The sequence below is a fragment of the Hemiscyllium ocellatum genome, chromosome 39 (assembly GCF_020745735.1).
Source record: "Hemiscyllium ocellatum isolate sHemOce1 chromosome 39, sHemOce1.pat.X.cur, whole genome shotgun sequence".
NCBI classification, from domain to species: Eukaryota; Metazoa; Chordata; class Chondrichthyes; order Orectolobiformes; family Hemiscylliidae; genus Hemiscyllium; species Hemiscyllium ocellatum.
The window spans coordinates 40,115,797-40,139,918 of NC_083439.1; the positions used below are offsets into that span (position 1 = coordinate 40,115,797).

Sequence of the window (24,122 nt, forward strand, 5' to 3'; positions counted from 1 at the left end):
GTTGATGGGATTCAAACCCGGGTCCCTAGAACAATACTTGGGTATCTGGATTAACAGCAATAATATCACTGGGTCATCATCTCCATTAATAATCTCTTTGCTATGTTCTCTGTGTTCTCCACATACCCCTTGACACCTTTTATGACCAACACTTTTTTATAAGTATATTTGATGTCATGGCTTCCACCACCTGAACTGGTATTAAATTTCCAAGCGTGACCACCCCCTGTAAGGAAATTTCTCCTCAACTCAGAACTGGGTACTCTACGCTGTGACCCCTATGCTTTTCATTTTCTACTCCTCCCATGCCCCCCCCCTCCATAGCCATGCAGATGGCAATGGTTCACTTGTAGATCCTGGTTCCATTTAAATGTATTAAGGGTTTCCACCTCAAACACCAAACTGTACAGAAAAGTCCAGGCACCCACCACCCTCTGGATGTAAAAACATTTTCTCATGTTCTCTCTAATCCTCCCTACCATTCATCTTAAATCTGTTGCCCTGGTAATTGGCCTCTCCAGTTACTGGAAGAAAGTGATACTGGAAAAGCACAGCAGGTCAGGTAGCATCTGCAGAGCAGGAAAATCGATCTTTCGAGCAAAAGCCCTTCATCGGGAATGGGCTCCCACTGGTCTTCCCTGTCCACTACCCAAACCCCTCATTATACTGTACACCTTAATTAAGTCACCCCTCAGCCTCACCTTTTCTAAGGAAAACAATTCTAACCAATCCAATCTTTCATTATAAGCTGCAGATTTGAAACATTCTGTAAATCTCCTCTGTATTTAGTTGGGAACAATTATATTTTTCTTGGAATGTGGTGACCAGAACTGGACACAACAATGCAGCTATGGCCTAACAGTATCTTACACAGTTTCAGTCTCCATGCTTTTCTATGAATGAAGGAATGCATCCCATTTTTTTTATTAGATTACTTCGATTACTTAACATGTGGAAACAGACCCTTCGGCCCAACAAGTCCACATCGACCCTCTGAAAAGCAACCCACCCAGACCCATTCTCCTGCATTTACCCCTTCACCTAACACTAAATTGGCCAATTCACCTAATCTGCACATTTTTGGATGTTGGGAAGAAATCGGAGCACCCGGAGGAAACCCACACAAACACGGGGAGAATGTGCAAACTCTACACAGACCGTTGCCTGAGGCGGGAATTGAACCCGGCTCTCTGACATTGTGAGGCAGTAGTGCTAACCACTGTGTTGCCCTTGCTCATATGGCTTCTCTACCACATTATCTACTTGTGGGCATGTACTCCATAGTCCCTCACTTCCTCTACCCCCTCTGAATGTCTTCCCCTTTTCATGTAAACTAAGCTGTGGAGGTGCTGGTGTTGGACAGGGGTGGACAGGTCAAAAATCACATGACATCAGGTTATAGTCCAACGGGTTTATTTGAAATCACAATCTTTCAGAGCACTGCCCCTTTGTCAGGTGAAGTCTGTTGCAAACCCACTTCACCTGACCAAGGGGCAGCACTCCAAAAACTTGTGATTTCAAATAAACCTGTTGGACTATAACTAGGTGACATGTGACTTTTGACCATGTTAACTAATGTATTTGGTTAACACAAGGATCATTCATAGAACATTGCTTTCTGACAGTGTGTATTGTCTCGTCAATCCCTAAAATTGTTTGAAGAAGTGGAGCCTGAGTAGACTGCAGGAAAACCTGAGACATAAGCCCATTTTAGTTCTGATATAATGTAGGTTTGTGGAGCATATGTCCTAGTGCCAGGCAGATCATATAAAATGGCAATCCCTGCGATTTTTTTATGATATACAGAGTACTTGACCAATCCATATTTCAAAACTCAGAACATAATATTGAATATTTGATGCAATTCTGTGAATCAATAGTACTTTCTGAACAACCTTGATTGTGCTTCGAATTACATAACAACTAATATAAGATTGTCAGTGGGTTTGCAATGGACTCACTTATGCTTGCTGGAAGTTACGAATATTTGTCTTCAGGAATCTGTCCTCTTCAGGGAAAAGGAGCATGTTGTGTTATTGTGCCTTATATAGAGTCATAGAGATGTACAGCAGGGAAACAGACCCTTCGGTCCAACCCGTCCATGCCGACCAGATATCCCAACCCAATCTAGTCCCACCTGCCAGCACCCAGCCCATATCCCTCCAAACCCTTCCCATTCATATACCCATCCAAATGCCTCTTAAATGTTGCCATTGTACCAGCCTCCACTACTTCCTCTGGCAGCTCATTCCATACATGTACCACACTCTGGGTGAAAATGTTGCCCCTTAGGTCTCTTTTATATCTTTCCCCCCTCACCCGAAACCTATGCCCTCTAGTTCTGGACTCCCCCACCCCAGGGAAAATACTTTGTCGATTTATCCTATCCATGCCCCTCATAATTTGCTAAACCTCTATAAGTTCACCCCTCAGCCTCCGACGCTCCAGGGAAAACAGCCCCAGCTTGTTCAGCCTCTCCCTGTAGCTAGATCCTCCAACCCTGGCAGCATCCTTGTAAATCTTTTCTGAACCCTTTCAAGTTTCACAACATCTTTGCGATAGAAAGGAGACCAGAATTGCACGCAATATTCCAACAGTGGCCTAACCAATGACCTGTACAGCCACAACATGACCTCCCAACTCCTGTACTCAATAGTCTGATCAATAAAGGAAAGCGTACCAAACACCACCTTCACTATCCTATCTACCTGCAACTCCACTTTCAAGGAGCTATGAACCTGCACTCCAGGGTCTCTTTGTTCAGCAACACCCCCTAGGACCTTACCATTAAGTGTATAAGTCCTGCTAAAATATGCTTTCACAAAATGCAGCACCTTGCATTTATCTGAATTAAAATCTATCTGCCACTTCTCAGCCCATTGGCCCATCTGGTCCAAATCCTGTTGTAATCTGAGGTAACCCTCTTCGCTGTTCACTACACCTCCAATTTTGGTGTCATCTGCAAACTTACTAACTGTACCTCTTATGCATGCATCCAAATCATTTATGTAAATGACAAAAAGTAGTGGACCCAGCACCGATCCTTGTGGCACTCCACTGGTCACAGGCCTCCAGTCTGAAAAACAACTCTCCACCACCACCCTCTGTTTTCTACCTCTGAGCCAGTTCTGTATCCAAATGGCTAGTCCTCCCTGTATTCCATGAGATCTAACCTTGCTAATCAGTCTCCCATGGGGAATCTTGTCAAACGCCTTACTGAAGTCCATATAGATCTACTGCTCTGCCCTCATCAATCTTCTTTGTTACTTCTTCAAAAAACTCGATCAAGTTTGAGAGACATGATTTCCCACGCACAAAGCCATGTTGACTATCCCTAATCAGTCCTTACCTTTCCAAATACATTCCTGAAGAAGGGCTTATGCCCGAAACGTCGATTCTCCTGCTCCTCGGATGCTGTCTGACCTGCTCTGTTTTTCCAGCACCACATTTTTCAACTCTTCCCTTTCCAAATATGTACATCCTGTCCCTCAGGATTCCCTCCAACAACTTGCCCACCACCGAGGTCAGGCTCATTCGTCTGTAGTTCCCTGGCTTGTCCTTACCACCCTTTTTAAACAGAGGCACCACGTTTGCCAACCTCCAGTCTTCCGGCACCTCACCTGTGACTATTGATGATACAAATATCTCAGCAAGAGGCCCAGCAATCACTTCTCTAGCTTCCCACAGAGTTCTCGGGTACACCTGATCAGGTCCTGGGGATTTATCCACCTTTAACCGTTTAAAGACATCCAGCACTTGCTCCTCTATAATTTGGACATTTTGCAAGGTGTCACCATCTACTTCCCTAGAGTCTATATCTTCCATATCCTTTTCCACAGTAAATACTGATACAAAATACTCGTTTCGTATCTCCCCCATTTTCTGCGGCTCCACACAAAGGCCACCTTGCTGATCTTTGAGGGCCCCTATCCTCTCCCAGTTATCCTTTTGTATTGTTAATGTATTTGGAAAAACCCTTTGAATTCTCTTTAACTCTATTTGCCAAAGCTATTTCATGTCCCCTTTTTGCCCTTCTGATTTCCCTCTTAATTATACTCCTACTTTCTTTATACTCTTCTAAGGATTCACTTGATCTATCCTGTCTATTCCTGACATTCTTAACCAAACCCTCAATTTCTTTAGTCATCCAGCATTCCCTATACCTACCAGCCTTCCCTTTCACCCTCACAGGATATACTTTCTCTGGATTCTCGTTATCTCATTTCTGAAGGCTTCCCACTTTCCAGCCGTCCGTTTACCTGCGAACATCTGCTTCCAATCAGCTTTCGAAAGTTCTTGCCTAATATCGTCAAAATTGGCCTTTCTCCAATTTAGAACTTCAGCTTTTAGATCTGGTCTATCCTTTTCCATCACTATTTTAAAACAAATAGAATTATGGTCGCTGGCCCCAATGTGCTCCCCCACTGACACCTCAGTCACCTGCCCTGCCTTATTTCCCAAGAGTAGGTCAAGTTTTGCACCTTTTCTAGTAGGTACATCCGCATACTGAATCAGAAAATTGTCTTGTACACACTTATAAGAAATTCCTCTCCATCTAAACCTTTAACACTGTGGCAGTCCCAGTCGATGTTTGGAAAGTTAAAATGCCCTACCATATTATTCTTACAGATAGCTGAGATCTCCTTACAAGTTTGTTTCTCAATTTCCCTCTGACTATTGAGGGGGTCTATAATACAATCCCAATTAGGTGATCATCCCTTTCTTATTTCTCAGTTCCACCCAAATAACTTCCCTGGATGTATTTCTGGGAATATCCTCCCTCAGCACAGCTGTAATGCTATCCCTTATCAAAAATGCCACGCGCCCTCCTCTCTTGCCTCTCTTTCTATCCTTCCTGTAGCATTTGTATCCTGGAACATTAAACTGCCAGTCCTGCTCATCCCTGAGTCATTTTTCCGTAATTGCTATGATATCCCAGTCCCTGAGTTCACCTGCCTTCCCTTTTAGGCCCTTGCATTGAAATAAATGCAGTTTAATTTATTAGTCCTACCTTGTCCCTGCCTGCCCTGACTGTTTGACTCACTTCTGTTCGCAGCTGTATCCATCTTGGATCGATCTCTTTCCTCACTATCTCCCTGGGTCCCCCCCCCCCCCCCCCCACCCCCGACCTTACTAGTTCAAATCCTCCCAAGCAGTCCTAGCAAATTTCCCTGCCAGTATATTAGTCCTCTTCCAATTCAGCTGCAATCTGTCCTTCTTGTACAGATCACTTCTACCCCAAAAGAGATTCCAATGATCCAAAAATGTGAATCCATCTCCCATACACCATACACCCATACACCTCAGCCATGCATTCATCTGCTCTATCCCCTTATTCCTGCCCTCACTAGCTCGTAGCACCAGGAGTAATCCAGATATTACTACCCTTGAGGACCTCCCTTTTAAATTTCTGCCTACACTCTGTAATCTCCCTTCAGAGTCTCAACCTTTACCCTTCCAATGTCGTTTGTTCCAATGTGGACAATGACCTCCGGCTGGCCCCTCTCCCCTGTGAGAACATCCTGCACCCTCTCTGAGACATCCTTGATCCTGGCAGCAGGGAAACAACACACCATTCTGCTATTTCTCTGCTGGCCACAGAAACGTCTGTCTGTACCTCAGACTACAGAATCCCCTAACACAATTGATCTCTTGGAAGCTGACGTACCCCCTCGTTGCATTAGAGCCAGTCTCAATACCAGAAACTTGGCTGTTTGTGCTACGTTCCCTTGAGAATCCATCACCCCCTACATTTTCCAAAACAGCATACCTATTTGAAGTGGGTATATCGACAAAAGACTCCTGCACTAGCTGCCTACCTCTCTTACCCTTCCTGGAGTTATCCCATCTATGTGACTGTATCTGAGACATTTCCCCCTTTCCTATAACTGCCATCCATTACATACTGTTGCTGTTGCAAATTCCTCATTGCTTCTATCTGTCTCTCCAACCGATCCATTCGATCTGATAAGATTCGCATCCAACAGCATTTATGGTAGATACAATCCGCAGTAATCCTTAAACTCTCTTTAAACTCCCACATCTGACAAGACGTACGTGTCACTGCAAAGGCCATTTTTGCTCCTTCACAATCTACAGACCCAGATCTAGCCACCTCTTGAATGTATTCAATGTTTTGGCATCAACTACTTCCTGTTATAATGAATTCCACAGGCTCACCACTCTTTGGGTGAAGAAATGTCTCCTCACCTCCGCCCTGAATCCTCAGACTGTGACCCCCTGATTCTGAACACACCCACCTCAGGGACATCCTCCCTGCCTGGAAGCTGTCTAAACCTGTTTGAATAAGTCTCTATGTGATCCACCCCTCATTCATCTGAGCTCCAGCAAAAACATCCTAACCTCATGAATCCCTCCTTAATACCAGTCCCGCCATTCCCAGAATCAGCCTGGTGAATCTTTGCTGCACTCCCTCAAGAACTAGAGCATCCTTCCTCAGAAAAGGAGACCAAAAATATTTTTTTGGTGTGGCCTCACTTAGCCCTGAATAACTGCAATAACACATCCTTGCTTTTGTACTCGAAACCTTTTGCAATGAAGGCCAACATACCATTTGCTTTCTTTACTGCCTGCTGCACCTGCATGCTTTGCTTCAGTGACTGGTGCATAAGGATACCCAGGTCCCGCTGCACACTCCCCTCTCCCAATTTACAGCCATTCAGGTAGTAATCTGCTTGGAGGATAATACTTTCTTGGTGTAGTCTCGATGGCGATGTCTCAACCGATTAGATGACTTTCTAATCAATCAACACTCTTCTCATTTAGTATGAATTGTTGCTCTCTTTGAAATGTGGTTTCTTGTGCCTGTCCTGATGAGTGCAAGATGAAAAGCTTTGACATCATATTTTTCATCAGCAGTGTTGAAAGATTGGCTAGCAAACAGGGAGGAAAGAGTAGAGGTAATTGGGTCATTTTCGAGATAAAGCTAGTCAAATGCAGAAAGAATGATTGCTTGGCCTCAGCTATTTACAACTTATGTTAATGACGTTAGACCAATACACCAAATGTAATGTATTTACAGGCGATCCAAATGAAGTTAGAATGTAAGCATTGAGGAGGACGCAAAGACGTTGCACAGAAATAAGGGCAGGTTAAATGAGTGGGCAACAACATGGCAGCATGAGTATAATGTAGCGAAGTGTAAAGTTATTCCTTTTTTTGTAAGAATAGAAAAATGGAAAAATACCAAAAAACATGGAACTTGCAGATATTTTTGAACCAACCTGTTCACAGATGTTATTGTACATCTCTGAAGCAGATAGGATTCGAACCCTAGCCTCCTTTTTGTATCTTTAATGGGATTTGGTCATTGCTGGCTAGGCCAACATTTATTGCCCATTCCTAATGGCCCTTGGGAAGCCTCATTTTTGACTGCTTCAGTCCATGTAATTTTGGGTCCTAATGCTATTAGGAAGGAAGTTCAAGGACTTTGACCTAGTGACAATGAAGGGATTGCAATACAATCAAGTCAAATGGTGTGTCATTTGGATGGGAACTTGCAGTTGGCAGTGTTCACATGCTTATGCTGCCTTTGTCCTTCAAGGTGGCAGAGATTGCCAGCTTAGAATTTGGCAGAGGAGCTTGGTAAATTGTTGTAGTGCACCTTGTTGCTGTCACTTTGCATCAGTGGTAGGGGAAGTGAATATTGAGGGTAGATGCTGAGGTACCAGTCAAGCAGGCTGCTTTCTTCTGGATGGTGTTGAATTCTCTGGTTTTGTCAGAGCTGTACCTACCAGATAATAGTATTCCTTTACACTCCTGCCTTTTAGTGTGTAAATAGTGGACAAGCTTTGGCGAGACAGAAAGTGGGTTACTCACTATAGCCTCTGATCTCTTTTTGTAGACACAATACTTTCAGACCAGTTCTAGCTTTGGACAATGCTATCACCAAAGATATTGATGGTGAAGGATTTAGTGATGGTAATGCCAGTGAATTAGATTCTTAGATTCCCTCTTGTTGATCAAAGTCACTGCCTGGCACTTGTGTTGCAAATATCAGCCCAAACTAAATGATGTCCAGGTCTTCGTTGCATTTGGACAAGGACTGCTTCAATATCTGAGGAGCAGCAATTAGTACTGGACAATGTCCCCTCTAAGCTGCACAGCCACGAAGCCACTTAAAAGCCTGCACTTGCTGATTGGTATGTGGATGCATTGACTTCCAATTGAGGAAGTCACTGCCAAGCATGCATTTTGATGATCCACAAACAGCAGGAACTATTAGAGGGAACATAGACGCTTAACATTGTGCAATCATCAATGAATATTCCCACTTCTGACTTTATGATCAATGGAAGGTCATCGATGAAGCAGCTGGTTAGACCTGGGACAGTCCTCTGAGGAGCACCTATAACAATGCTTCAGGATAGGATGCTTGGCCTTTAATAACCACAAACAGCTAGATCTGACTCCAATCAGCAGAGTGCTTTTTTTGACTTCAGTTTTGTTGGCACTCCTTAATGCCCCAGTTAGTCAAATTTTGCCTTCATCTTCAAGGCATTTGCCCTCAGTTCAAGTTCAGGTCTTTTTCCCATACTTGGACCAAAGCTTTTCTAAAAGCCGGAACACAGTAGCCGTGGCATAAACTAAACTGAGCAATGTTGAGCATGTTATTGATGATAATGCTGCCTGTTAAGACTATTGACAACAGTATCCATGATGTACTGATGATTAAAATTAGATTGATGGGCAGAATTGGCTAGGTTGGATTTGCCCTGCTTTTTGTGGACAGGGCACATCTGGACATCTTTTCACATTGTCAAGTAGATGTCAGGTTTGAGGCTGTACTGAAACAGTTTGGCTTGGAGTCAGTGCCTTCAACTATATTGAGTGAATCAAATTATCAGAGAAGACTGGCATTTGTCATGCTGGGGACCTCAGGCCTTCTGGGTGGTTGTAAATGCCTCAGCCTATCTTTTGCACTGAAATGCTGGGTTTCCCCATCATTGAGGTTGGGAATAGTTACAGACCCTCCACCCCATGTTAGTTGTTTAATTTCCCACCACCAATCACAACTGGATATGGCAGTACCAATCTTCCACCAAGCTGCACAACTGCTTGACTGGCATGCACGAAGCTTCCCAATCAGCATACTTACACGTAGCTTCTACTTGCAGAAACTGTTGCTTGGCACAGACCTTAGAGGTATGTGTAGTGGCATGAGAAGTTTTGAGGGAACATTGGGGTGGACTGCAGGACCTGATCAGATCCGTTGGTTATGGGATCATTTAAACTGGTTTATTGCATGCAGCTTTTGCTGTTTCGCATGCAAGGTTGTCACTTCACTAACTTAAGACCTCACTTTTACTTATGCATAGTGTTGCTCCTGGCATGCTCTCTTGCACTCTTCATTGAACCAGGGTTGATTCACCTGGTGTCATTGTCATTATGGAGATAGGGATATGTCAGGCCATGAGGTTACAGATTGTTATTGGATACAATTCTGCTGCTGCACATTGCACCTCTCAGATGGTCAGTTTTGAATTGCTAAATATTTTCAAAATCTATCTCATTTAGGCAATGAAGGCTATACTCAACATGAAGATAGAACTTGATTTTCACAAGAATTATGCAATGGTTAATCCCTCGATTATCCGAAGGACAGAGAATATTTCATTTGGTTAATCGATGTCGGATAATATAGTTAGCCAGGCATCAGGATCTTGCAATCCTGTTCGGGTAATCCAAATTTGGTTATTCAAATGCCGGATAGTCCAAGTTCCTCTGTAGTATTGTAATGTATGGATGCATCTGCAGCAGATAGATAGGTGAGGACCAGGTTCTGTAGTATTTTTTCTTCTCATTTATTTATTCAATCTCTGCCACAGCCCCAGTCTTGCATCTGTGTCCTTTAAGACTCGACGAGCTCAGTTAGTAGTGATACTACTGATCCACTTATAGCGATGGACTTTGAAGCACCACATCTAGAATTCACTCTATTTCCTTGCCACCCTCAATGTAGCATCCAAATTATTGTTGAAAATGAAGAAGAACTGATTTGTTAGCTGGATAGGGGTGAAAATGGTAGGAGGTGATCAACAAGAGGTTTCTATACCACATTAATATAGTGGTAGAGTCTCAGGATAAGAGGCCATTTGTTTAGGACTGAGATAAAGAGACATCTCTTTCCTTTAAGGATGTGAATCCTGTACCCCAGAGGACTTTGAATGCTTTTATATCGTTAGAGCTGAGAAGGGATCTTTGCTGTCTCGTGGAATCAAGGAAGATAGAAAGTCGGCAGTGAATAACATAAGAACTTAAAGGATAAGTGGGTTATTCAGCCACTCGAAACAGCCCAATCATATGCCACCTTAATGGTTGTCTCAACCTCATTTGACTGTCTGGCCCTATAGACTTTTGCCCTTGTAGATTGAAAATCTATCTAATTTAGATTTGAATGCATTCAATGATCCAGTATCCATTGCTCTTCGTTATAGAATTTCTGAGATTAACAACCTCTGAGAGAAGAAATTCCTGCTTGTCTTCAATTTAAATGGGAGAGGCCTTATTTTGAAGACTCTTAATTCTAGATTCCCCTGTGAAAGGAAACATCTTGCCAGCAGTGCGACAAGATTGTCCAGCAATAAGCACTGTAAGGCAACAGCAGATGCATAAAAGTGAAAGGAACAAAACAAATATGGAATACTTATCAGCAGGGTAGCTCTAAAGGGAAATGAAAGGGGAATTGTGTTACAGGCTGTGGGTTGAGCAAGGAAGTTGTAGTAATATAGGCTTCATTGCAGAGGTTTAACTAACTTTGTGTTGCTGGTTGGCAAATTAGGAATATCACTGAAGAAAGCATAGGAAAGAATAGGGAAGCTAGCAGCAAACCAAGGCTAAACAAAGTCTCACTCCTCCACCCTATGCTCCACACGCACTCACTCTCACTCTCTCCACATACGCACTCTCTCTTTCTCTCCTTACAGACCTTGGAGTAGAAGCAGGGATAAACTTGCAGAGATAAATAGCATTCGACTCCTTGTCAAGGCAAGAGAGGCATGTCCTTGATAGCTTTGAATTCTTGCAAGTTAAAAAGGAAAATGAAAGGTTTTCAGCTGCTACCAGATGAATGGTTTTGTAAAACGTGTCGCAGCTCTGGTAATCTGAAATGAAACAGAATGCAGCATGTCTGTCAGCATCTGGGAAGAATAGAGAAATTGATGTTTTAGCTGTGACCCCTTCACCAAAACTGAATAAAATTGCAGGCAAATAACCTTTTACAAGTAATAAAACAAGAAGAATGAAGGGTCAAACAGAGAAGTCATTGGTTCTAATTCAACTGTGTGTACACCTCTTTCAATACCTCTTTCTCCGTTTCTTTATGTCATAAACAGCCAGTCCAGCTGAGAGCCCCATGGAGTCAGCCGACTTGGCCCTGTGCCCGTGGAGTCGGCCGGCTTGGCCCTGTGCCCCTGGAGTCGGCCGGCTTGGCCCTGTGCCCGTGGAGTCGGCCGGATTGGCCCTTGCCCGTGGAGTCGGCCGGATTAGCCCTGTGCCCGTGGAGTCGGCCGGCTTGGCCGTGTGCCCGTGGAGTCGGCCGGCTTGGCCCTGTGCCCGTGGAGTCGGCCGGCTTGGCCCTGTGCCCGTGGAGTCGGCCGGCTTGGCCGTGTGCCCGTGGAGTCGGCCGGCTTGGCCGTGTGCCCCTGAAGTCGGCCGGCTTGGCCCTGTGCCCGTGGAGTCGGCCGGCTTGGCCCTGTGCCCGTGGAGTCGGCCGGCTTGGCCGTGTGCCCCTGAAGTCGGCCGGCTTGGCCCTGTGCCCGTGGAGTCGGCCGGCTTGGCCGTGTGCCCCTGGAGTCGGCCGGCTTGGCCGTGTGCCCCTGGAGTCGGCCGGCTTGGCCCTGTGCCCCTGGAGTCGGCCGGCTTGGCCGTGTGCCCCTGGAGTCGGCCGGCTTGGCCCTGTGCCCCTGGAGTCGGCCGGCTTGGCCGTGTGCCCCTGGAGTCGGCCGGCTTGGCCGTGTGCCCCTGGAGTCGGCCGGCTTGGCCGTGTGCCCCTGGAGTCGGCCGGCTTGGCCGTGTGCCCCTGGAGTCGGCCGGATTGGCCATGTGCCTGGTGGGGTCATCCATGTTGAGTATGTAGCCCGTGGAGTTGGCCGGCTTGTCCGTGTGCCCTGCGGAGTCAGCCACATTGAGTAAGTAGCCCGTGGGGTCGGCCTGACTCGCTGGATTTATTGCTTATCTGCATGCTACCCCTAGATGGTGTAATACGAAGATGGTTGGAATCAGCTGCACTAACAGTCACCAATTCTATGCTGACAGCATCTTGTCATCAAGAATCAAATGCTCGATGAGTGCAAATTTCAACTAGTTATATATTGGGAAAGTCAAAACCATTATTTTTGATATCCGCTCCAAGTACTGTTCCTGAGCTATCAAATCCAAGCCTGGCAACATTCTGAGACTAGGTTAATTTGTTTGCAACCTTGGTTTCAGATTTTATCCTGAGGTGAGTTTCCAATCTCCTAATCATGCCACCACTAATACCACTTTTATAATATCATCCAATTTCATCCCTGTTTCAGCTCATGTGCCAAAATCTTCATCTATTCCTTTGTCACCTTCATACCCAATTATTCCAATTGGCTCTTCACCTCACTACTCATTTCCAATTTGCAGCTACTCGAACTGTATGGTAATGTACTGTCTGTGTCTAACCACTGGAATCTACATTTACAGTCAAAACCAAGTAGGGTAGTTGGAAGAAGGGCTGATGCATGAACTGAGATGCTCCAATTCTTGTGTTGCAGGTACCTGAATTAAAATTTCAAGTTAATGATGCTGAGGAGAAGGATTCGTGGCTCAGAGCCCTAAATGAAGCCATTGAAGAAGCCAATAACAAAGAGTTTGATCAGGTGATTGTTCTCAGTTTCATTGTGTTATTCTATACTGATGAGTTATTTTAGTATCAGTTGGTGGCTCAGTGGTTAGCACTGCTGCCTCACAGCACAAGGATCCTAGGTTCAATTCCATCCTCAGGCGACTGTCTGTGCGGAGTTTGCACATTCTCTCCATGTCTGCATGGGTTTCCTCTGGGTGCTCCGGTTTCCTCCCACAGCACCAAAGATGTGCAGGTCAGGTGAATTGGCCATGTTAAATTGCCCATAGTGTTAGCATTAGTCAGAGGAGGTGTGGTTTGCTCTTTGGAGGATCGGTGTGGACTTGTTGGGCCGAAGGGCCTGTTTCCACACTGTAGGGAATCTAATCTTCTATTAAGATGCAGTTTTAGGTGCCAACAGGCCCTTGGAGAGGTTTGAGTTAATCCAGGGATAACCTGGATTTGTAAAATGCAGATCATGCTTGACTGATCTCACTGAATACTTTGATGAAGCAACTGAAAACATTGAAGAAAGTAAGGATTGTAGATGCTGGAGAAATCAGAGTCGAAGGGAGGGCAGTGTAAATTTCTTTACGTTTTAAGAAAACATTTGAGAAAGTTCCAAAATGAAAAGCTGGTTCACATAACTGAGGCTGATGGAATAGGAGGAACAATGTCAACTTGGATAAAAGAAATGGCTTAGGAGAGAAAGCATTGAGTCATGGCAGTTGGCTATTTTTCAGACTGGAGGACGGTGCAAACTTGTATACCCCGAGGGTAATTGCTGGGACCACTGCTGTTCTCGTTGTACGTAATTGAGTGGATATTGGGCTATGGAGTCAGTCTTTTGTCAATGATACCAAGCATGGAGGTGTGGGTGATAAGAGTCAACTGCAACAGGTTGGAGATGGGCTAAAAAATGGGCAAACAAGTGGTGAATGGAAGTTAGTGCAGCACAGAGTGAAGTGAGGCATTTTGGCAGAAGCAATAGGAAGAGGCAATGTAGGCTTAATGGCACAGTTCTGAAGAGCATACAGGAACAGAGAAACCTTGGGGTCTGTGTGCATTGATCTTTGAAAGCGAGAGGACATATTGAAAGAGAGTTAACAAAGCATCTGGACTCTTGAGCAAAATAAACATGTAAGATATTGAGACGGAAGGCAGGGATGTAGTATAAAGCTTTATAAAGCTGTGGTTCGGCCACAGCTTGACTATTGCTTCCTGTTCTTATCGTCACAGTTTAGGAAAGGTATGAGGGTTCTTGAGAGGGTGCAGAGGAAAATTACCAGAATGGTTCCAGCAACACAGGATTTTAGCTGGAAAGAAAGGATGGAGAAGATGAGATTGTCCCCCTTGGAAACAAAAAGATTGAGGGAAAATTTGATCAATTTGCACAAGATTAGGATTAAGATAGACAGGGAAGGACAGTTACTATTAGCTGACGGTACAAGGGCCAGGAGGTACAGACTTAAGATTTTGTGCATTGGGGGAAAATGAAGAAGAACACTTTTACACAGTGAGTGGCAATGACTCAGAGATTGTTGCCCACAGAAGTGGCAGAAGCAGAAATAAGCAGTGATTTGGATTCTGTATTATCACACCTGACTATATCACATCAACCAAATCTTGGTTGATAACATGAAGCTCAAGAGCTTAGTGTACAATGATATCACTGACTAACCCAAAATTATTACAGGTTTCATGAGTAACTGCAACCTACATGAGTGGAGCATGACAGCATGATGTAATTCCAACTTCATGGCTTGTTTATATATAGATGATGTGACATTAATGTGTAAGGTTGGAGCTGCTACTGTCTATTTAGTAATTAGCTAAAATAGGGAATCCATGAACAACAAAGCAAACTGTGAATGTCTTGGTGAAAATTATTACTACGTAATACACAATAATCATCATGGTTCCATCAAGCAGCATTTCATTGGCTGTTATTAAATTCCTGATTTGATTCATCTTTCTTTGATAAAAGACACCCAAGATTTTCAATGCCTTGTGCAGTGAAGAATCATAAACCCAAAGGTACGCTGATGCCTGAAGCACGACAATACATGAAGTCTTTATTGGATTTTCTTTGTTTTGATTCCTGTAACAAGAAGTGGATTAGATTTCACTTTGTGTGTCAGGAGGTTCTGCCAGTTCTCTGAATGCTTTATTGCAACGTAAATCAATATGAGGATTAGTTGTTAAGCAGTGTGTTTGTGTTCAGGTTACAGTGGATGAAAAGAGTTCTCTGGATCACTTAACACGTAACAGAGCAAAAATAAACCACAACCGAAGACCACCAACAAGGCAACATCGGAAAGAAGTAAGTCATTGAACAGCTTCTTTGAGAAAGTGACCAAACAGGTGGATGAGGATAAAACAGTTAATGTGGTGTATATAGATTTCAATAAAGCATTTGATAAGGTTCCCCACGGTAGGCTATTGCAGAAAATAGGTAGTATGGGATTGAGGATAATTTAGCGGTTTGGATCAGAAATTGGCTAGCTGTAAGAAGACAGAGGATGCTGGTTGATGGGAATGTTCATCCTGGAGTTCAGTTACTAGTGGTGTACTGCAAGAATCTGTTTTGGGTCCACTGCTGTTTGTCATTTTTTTAAATAATCTGGATGAGGATGTAGAAGGATGGGTTAGTAAATTTTTGCTGAAAATGTGTTGCTGGAAAAGCACAGCAGGTCAGGCAGCATCCAAGGAGCAAGAGAATTTCTTTCTCCTCCTTAGTAAATTTGTGGATGACAGTAAAGTTGGTGGAATTGTGGACAGTGTGCAATGATGTTGCAGGTTACAGAGGGACATAGATAAGCTGCAGAGCTGGGCTGACAGGTGGCAAATGGAGTTTAATGTGGAAAAGCGTGAGGTGATTCACTTTGAAAGGAGTAACAGGAATACAGAGTATTGGACTAATGGTAAGATTCTTGGTAGTGTGGATGAGCAGAGAGATCTCAGTGTCCATGTGCATTGATCCCTGAAAGTTGCCACCCAGGTTGATAGGGTTGTTAAGAAGTACAGTGTGTTAGCGTTTATTGGTAGAGGGATTGAGTTTCGGAGCCATGAGGTCATGTTCTAACTGTACAAACAGTTGGAGTATTGCCTATAGTTCTGGTCGCTGCATTATAGGAAGGATGTGGAAGCTTTGGAAAGGGTGCAGAGGAGATTTATCTGGATGTTGTCTGGTATGGAGGGAAGGTCTTACGAGGAAAGGCTGAGGGACTTGAGGCTGTTTTTGTTACAGAGAAGAAGGTTGAGAGATTAGCATTCCCTTTCCATTTATAAAATGTGGTCAAAGCTTACCAGAAAGGGATTGAGGTCCCAAGTAATGGTTTATTACAGTGTATTAAGAGTCAATAGTTTAGACATGCTCCATAAGTTAAATATAATAATGAAGTTATTTGACTGTTAACAGGTTAAAGTAGGTTGTTTACCATGCCCAAATAAGATGAAAGGATTAATGGTGCTGCCGGTCTCTTATGTTTTCCATGTTCTCAAGCAATCCAAGGTCTTAGCTGAAGCCAACACAATTCCCTTAGGCACTCCTTCGTCTCTCCTCTTTTCAAACTTCTCCAAAAGGATGAGGCTGAATATTATTTTCACTTTTAATTTAGTTTTGTAGATATATTCATGTAACTGTCCCAGTATTTGTGGTTTCCTTCACTTCAATCTCAGCAGATCTTTCTCCTCTTTCCAATAATTTTGCTGCCATTTATGCCACATCATATGCCATGGGAGGGCATCTATGGAGAACTGTTCTAGTCTCTGAGAGTTGAGTGAATTTCACACGAATATTATGTGCAGTTTTGGGCGTCGTATCTCAGGTAGGCCATACTGGCCCAGGAGCGTGTGCAGAGGAAACTCACGAGAATGGTTCCAAGAATGAAAAGCTTAACCTATGAGGAACATTTGAGGATGTTGGGTCTATACTTGATGGAGTTTAGAAGGATGAAGGAGGATCTAATTTAAACTCTCAGAATAATGAATGGCCTGGACAGAGTGGATGTTGGCAAAATGTTTCCATTGGTAGGAGAGAATAGGACCTAAGGACACAGCCTTAAAATACAGGGAAGACCTTTTAGGACAGAGATGAGGAGAAACCTTTCCAGCCAGAGAGTGGTGAATCTATGGAATTCATTGCCAAAGAAGGCTGTGGAGCTTAGGTCATTAGGTGTACATTAGAACCTCAATTATCCGAACGAAAAGGGCGGGGAGTATTTTGTTCGGATAACCAATCTGATCATAAACAATCGGTATTTTATGAGTGCCGGTTATCTGAACATTTCTCGGTTATCCGGCAATGCATGCCATAATGCTGTTGAACCGATAACTGATCTATTGTAAGCAAGTGGTAATTTGAGTGTCGGTTATCAAATATTTCTTGGTTATCTGGCAATGCATACCACAATGCCATTTAATTGATAACTGAATGCTGAGTTGCCTAATACCTTTTTTACAGGACCTTGAAATCTTGTTTGGATGATCTGAAATTCGAATAATTGATGATCAGATAACAGAGGTTGTACTGTATTTAAGCTAGAGATAGATAGGTTCTTGAGTGTCAAGGGGATCCAGAGTTCCGGGCTGAAAGCGGGAGAATGGGGTTGAGAAATCTATCAGGAGAAAGTGAGGACTGCAGATGCTGGAGACCAGTGTTGAGAAGTGTGGTGCTGGAAAAGCGCAGCAGGCCAGACAGCATCTGAGGAGCAGGAGAATCGACGTTTCAGGTATACGTCCTTCTTCAGGAATGAGGCTGGTGTGCCAAGCGGGCTGAGTCAAAAGGGGAATTTGGGGGAGGGGCGCTGGGAATATGATAGGTGGAAGCCGGAGAGGGGGAGGGGGCGGAGAGGTCAGGAAAAAGATTGCAGGTCAAGAGGGCGGTGCTGAATCTGGGGGTTGGGGCTGAGATAAAGTTGTGGAGGGGATATGAGGAAGCTGGAGAAATCTACATTCATCCCGTATGGTTGGAGGGTTCCTAGGTGGAAGATGAGGCGCTCTTCCTCCAGGCGTCGTGTTGCCATGGTCTGGCGATGGAGGAGTCCAAGGACCTGCATGTCCTTGGTGGAGAGGGAGGGGGAGTTAAAGTGTTCAGCTACGGGGCGGTTGGGTTAGTTGGTGCGGGTGTCCCAGAGGTGTTCCCTGAAACATTCCACAAATAGGCGACCTGTCTCCCCAATGTGGAGGAGACCACATTGAGTGCAGCGGATACAGTAAATGATGTGTGTGGAGGTGCAGGTGAATTTGCGATGGATATGGAAGGATCCATTAGGGCCTTGGGGGGAGGTGTGGGCGCAAGTTTTGCACCTCTTGCGATTGCAGGGGAAGGAGAAATCTATCAGCCATGTTTGAATGGCAGAGCAGACTTGATGGATTGAATGGCTTAACTTCTGCTCTTGTATCTTATGGTGTCCAGGAAGTATGACTTCTGACAGATGCAATCTTGCTGCTATGAAATACTATTTAAGTCAGGTAGCACCTGTCAACCCACACCTGAAACACCAACTCCTGTGCTGTCACCACATATGCTACTTTACTTTTTCCTTTCTTGCTGTGCAGCTTTTATTTTGTTGCTGATGGTTTTGTTGAACTGATCTCTCACAAGGATAAAGAATAGCAAAATGTTCAAAGGTTATTTTTATATCCTAGGTAGCCAGTGCTATGTCCAGTGGAATACAGAGACTAGAACTTGGAGCTCAGACTCTTATTATTGAAGAATCGACAGATGAAGCGCAATTGAAGGAAAAAGTCAGTGATCAAGCCAAGAAGAATAGACCTATCCTTATGCCTAAAGCCAGATGCACTAATGCAAAAAGCAATGATGCATTAGAAATGAAGGAAGAAAGTCCACTAACTGAGGAGGGAGAAGGACCATCAAACCAGGAGCCTTTGGACAAAGCCAAAGAGGGTCGGGAGGCCGAGGCGGGAGAGGGTCGGGGGGCCGAGGAGGGAGAGGGTCAGGGGGCCGAGGCGGTAGAGGGTCGGGAGGCTGAGGCGGGAGAGGGTCGGGGGCCCGAGGAGGGAGAGAGTCACGGGGCCGAGGAGGGAGAGAGTCGGGGGACCGAGGAGGGAGAGGGTCAGGGGGCTGAGGGTCGGGCGGCCGAGGAGGGTGAGGGTTTGCCAGCGAAAGAAGGAGACGGTCCACCAGCCGAGGAGGGAGAGGTTGGAAAGCTATCTTGTACCAGAGAAACGATTTCTGATCTCCTCAAAAATGAAGGTGAGTCTGACTTCCAAACAAAAGCATCTACAGATACAAATGAAATGGAGAAACAACAGTCTGAAACCAACAGTAATAGTTCACTAAACAGGGCAAATCTACCACGGGTGAAATGTGCTTCCTTGGGAGATATCTTATCAGAATCCAAGCAACAAGTAATAACAAAACAATTTGATACTTATGGCAACCTAAAGAACACAAATGTGGAAAAAATGGAAAGTAGTATAGCTTTTGAGCTAAAAGTAACAAAGGAACTTCTCCAGCAAGTCTCTGGGAAGGACGCAGCTGTTGAGCAACATCTTCAGAGCACCACCACCCAAGACAATTGGTCAACCAGCAGTGCAGCACGTTTGTTGAATGATGCTATGGCTAAATGGTCAGAAGCAGACAAAGTCTTGCAAGAACTTAAAGATTTAAAGGAATTATACAAGAAACCTGAGACTCTCACTTCGGAGGAAAGAGAAAGACGTAAAAATCTGTTGACTTTCTACAGGAGGAGTGTGCCTTAGCCTGAATTTGTAATATGCAGGAACGGTGGTTCAAACTGGGTGCTTGGTAAGTTGCAATATGAGTATTTTGGATCAGGTCTCCTGCATTGTTAAATTTCTTTGGAGAGATCAGGATGAGTTCTGTTTTTTGTGTTAAAGTGAACATTTTGCACAGATGGCTGAGATGCTTCACAATGAAGGAACAGTTTTTTTTTAAAAAAGGCAGTTTTAAGTTGGAATTGTACATTTGCAATTCCACACTGCTGCCCTTGTCAATTGCTTGACAATTCTTGAAATTCAGGCATTTTGCACAAAACCAGTATTCGCCTTTTAGCTAATGAGCTTCCTCCAGTTTGCTGTTCCTGTCTTGTCTTGCTTTGAGCCGGTTGTTTTCAAGCCTCTGGCTTTCCTACTGTATTTTAAATTTTAAATCAAGTGATTGCAGGGGAAATAGACTTTGTACTATATTCATCAAACTGGTTAACAGTTTGTTACAGATTGTTGCAGTTGTTAGTGAAATTCATGTTGTCAGGTCAGTGAGAGAGAGAATGTTGGTGCTTGTCTTGTGAAAGAGACAGGTAGAAATGTCCGGAATTGACCACAATTAAAAGGAAATTAAGTGCAACATTCTGTAATCATTGAAATGTGAATGTAGCATCACTGATATATTTTTAACCAGTCAGTATTTGAGTTGCCATAAATATTAACTGTATTTAGATTAACTGTATTGTCCAGATGCGACGTTTGTATTTCTGTGAACTCATGTTAAAATACTTCTTACTGCCAGTATTAATATTTATGCAAAAAACTAATATGACTTTGCCTTAGTATATACCCAGTGGAATTTTTTTATATATCCTGCCTATTAGCCCAGGCTTATTGCTTTATTTATACTTTAACCGTGTTTATATTTTTCTGTAACAAGGGATTCATGCTGTTGACTAGCATGAAGCACTTCACAATAAAATGACGTTCTATTCACCTGCAATCTGTGTTACATTTATTTTACTCATTTCAAATGTGTCGAATTTTAATCACTTTCACACTGCTGGAAATTAGTATAAATTGTTCAATGTAGTCACTTGATTTTGAGCCCATTTCAAACACTGCACTGTTACATGATCCCCCTTGTCTATACCCTGGCCAGAGATAGTTGAAACTCGAAGTCAGGTTACAATTTTCTTCAGAATAATCAGTCAAACAATCCCATAGCTTCTACCCTTTGGAACCAAAAACGAAGCTAGCTACTTAATGTGTTTGTTGACTTGTGAGTGGCTGCCGCTTGCAATATTAAATATTCATTCTACTTCTCACAGGTCAAATAGTCTCCAGGTACAGAGTAAAGTTTGCGTTACTCTATCCCAGTAATATATTTTATCCTCAACTTCAAAACTGCTTAGTATAAATGTTTCCACAAATTTCCCTCATAACTGAAACTCCCTCTGGCTTTTCTGCTCTTTTGCCCATATCCTCACACCGATTGCTGCATCCATGCCCAGGACTCTATCATCCAAGACACTCATGTATTCAAAGCCTTGATAGCTTGTCATCCCCTTCACAACTTACCTTGAATGGTACTACTCATCCTCTGTCTCTGGAAGAATTCTGTGCAGAGGTCCCTCACCAGTGCCCTGTTAACGCATTACATGTCTTCCACCATCTCCACAGACCCATTCAACAGTTGTCTCAATTCTGCTTTCAATCCACTTGTCTTTGCAAGGATGCTGCATGGGAATAGAGGAAATCGAGCTGCTTGGAGGGTAGAAGGCTCAGGATAGGGCTACGAAGGAAAACTGGAATGAGTTGTGTTCCAGAAGCGACTTTTTTTGGCTATTTTTGCTTGTAATTGCAGAAATAATTCCAAATTGCAACGCAATGTTGTAATTTGCTGATGACCAAATAATTGGATGGAGAATGATGTGATACTTCAGGTGGGTATGGGCATGCAATTTAGCAGAAGGAGAATGGGGAGATTACACAGCTAGAGAGGAAACAAGCTCACAGGAGTGAGATTGGGAAGGTTGAAGCTCAACAGAGGGTCAGGGGCAGATTAATAGAAGGGGAAGTCCAATTCTCATTTGCAGATCTTTGGCCACAGGAGGCAGGGGACAACATCCCCAAAACAATGAGATCGGACAGTGGTCCCTCACAGCACCAGGAAGTCAGATTCAATTCCAACCTTGGGCAACTGTCTGTATAGAGTTTACATGTTCACCCCTTATATATATGAGTTTCCTCCAGGTGCTCCGGTTTCCTCCCACAGTCCAAAGATGTGCAGGTTAGGTATATTGGCAATGCTAGGCCTTGTGGAGGTGCAAGGTTACAGGGAGAGGGTAGAGGGATGGGACTGGGTGGGTTGCTCATCAGAAGGGTGGTGTGGACTTGATGGACTGAATGGCCTACTACCTGTGGGGATTCAATGATTGGGATCTAAAGATTTGTTGGACTTCCTTCCTTTTTTTTCTTTGCCACTTCTCTGGCTGATCAGTAAGAAGTGACTGTATTCACAAATCCTGACCACGTAATTGTGTGCCTTGCAGGATGGACTTCTTCCACCAAGCTCCGGTGAGTACTGACTTGTTCTGTTACTTATCTTCGTATCCAAGGTATTTCTTTGTGGAAATACTTACAGTGCACAGTCTTTTTGTTTTGATTAGCTCGTGGGAAGACCTAATTATGTACAATCTGGCTTGTCATTGTTAAAGCTTAATGTTAAAGGTGAAACCTGACTGCGTCAACAAGTGAGACAGCTGCACTGGCTGACACCAGCAAACCTGACCAGTATTAGCAAATGGGGCTGAACTCAAAAGCCCACCATTTGTGGTTGCATTTTTGTCCCCTGCAAACTTATCAGATGTGCACATTCCCCTCATTGTGAGGCAAGGTCAGTGAGCTCATGGTGTGTGAATTGCTGTGTGTTATAGCTCACTTTATGTTTTAAGCATGTAATCTGGCGAATGGGTGAGGGCAGTTCCATTGTGGTACCTGTAGTGCTACATTGGTAGCTGCAATGAATGGGCACTAGTGATTGCATGAGGTTTCTGATGCATTGGATTCCTGGCATCCAACCTCTTGTGTGACAGTCCTCTGCAGTGACAAGCTTACCATGCTCTCTCTCACTCTTGAGGGCATAAAGCATTGTGTAGATAGAATGTAGCAGATCATTCATCCTCTTGCAGCACTGAATCTATCCATGAGCACTGACCTCCATATCTTCCTATGTTGACACTGCCTTTGTCAGTCAGCATAGCCTCCAGGTGTTCTTCCAATGTCCTGCTTGTCTATCTTGATTCCAGCATCTGCAATTTTTTTGTCAACATTATCAGTCAGCATAGCCTCTTCCATAAGCAAAAGAAATTCCCTTCCTTATAGCCTTCAGGGATCCTCTGTCATGTTGCTGTCATGTAGTGCCAGATTTTTGCCTGGTCTCTGAAATTTTCACCGTGGGTGTGGCTAATGAGCAGAGGGTTGTGGGGGTAAATGCTATCCAAGTACCTTTTAAATATAGCACCCGATGCCCTGACAACTTCAGAACTTCAAACTACATAACATTTGGAATTTATCCAAACCGAAATATGTAAAAACATGTAAAGAATGGAATCTCACAGAAAAACCCAATCCTGAGCAGAAAATCCCCCTGTCTATACACTGACCCCCACAGAGTCAAAACAAAAGTTACTCTACTCTCATGTACATGCCTTTATGACCAGAGGAACGTTTCTCTCTGTCCAATTTAAAATGCTTTCAAAATCCGAAAAGACACTGCCAAATCAATTTAACCTTCTGAATGCCCAGAGAAAGCAGCTAAATCTCTTCTCCTAATTTAACCCTTTGAGTCCTAGTACACCTTGGGTGGATCTGTGCTGCACTCTTTTCAATATATTCTTGAAGGTGTGGTGTCCAGAACTGTACATAGTTCCACAGATATAATTTCACCTGGGCTTTGTACACCTGTAGCAAAACATCCTATCTTTTATATTATAAGATCGATAAATCTTGTAACACATTACATCCAGTATGTTGGTTATTCGATAGAGCAATCAGTGACTTTTTAAAAGTGACTAGTGTCAGCTGATGCCTTCTATATTTTAGATATAGATGTTCCTCTTCATTTACCCTCTTTTTACCAATTCTTTTAAATCCATAACATTGCATTACTAATGAAGGAAACAATTTTTCCCTATTTTCTCTCCAAATAAACTTTTATCATTTTGAATATCTCCATTAGGTCTCTCTTTAACCTTTTATCAGGGTATTTGCTCAGGGTGGGAGGAGGTGAGGGGTGGAGGCAAGGCAATGGCCTAACTGTGTTACTACTAGACTACTAATCCAGAGAGTCAGATAATATTCTGGACACCCAGGTTCGATTACTAAATTGTGAAATTTGATTTCGTTAAACAAAACCTGGAATTAATAGTCTAATAATGAGGTTGTTGATTGTCAAGAAAACCCCATCTGGTTCACTAATGTATTTTAGGAAAGGAAACTGCCGTTCTTGCCTGGTCTAGAGTAGACAAACAGGAGGCTGGAAGAGCACAGCAAGCCAGGCAGCATCAGGAGATGGAGAAGTTGAAGTTTTGGG

At 43.7% G+C, this 24,122-nt stretch overlaps 1 protein-coding gene across 1 annotated transcript in view; it reads left to right on the plus strand.

Moving 5' to 3' along the window:
• Positions 1-20,518, plus strand: part of LOC132834230 (pleckstrin homology domain-containing family O member 1-like) — a 58,679-nt gene extending 38,161 nt beyond the window's left edge. The window contains exons 4-6 of the mRNA XM_060852893.1: positions 12,765-12,869; positions 15,057-15,155; positions 18,485-20,518. Of these exons, the coding sequence (XP_060708876.1) occupies positions 12,765-12,869; positions 15,057-15,155; positions 18,485-19,561 (1,281 nt within the window). The 3' untranslated portion in view covers positions 19,562-20,518. The remainder of the gene's footprint in view (positions 1-12,764; positions 12,870-15,056; positions 15,156-18,484) is intronic.
• The last annotated feature ends 3,604 nt before the right edge of the window (positions 20,519-24,122 follow it).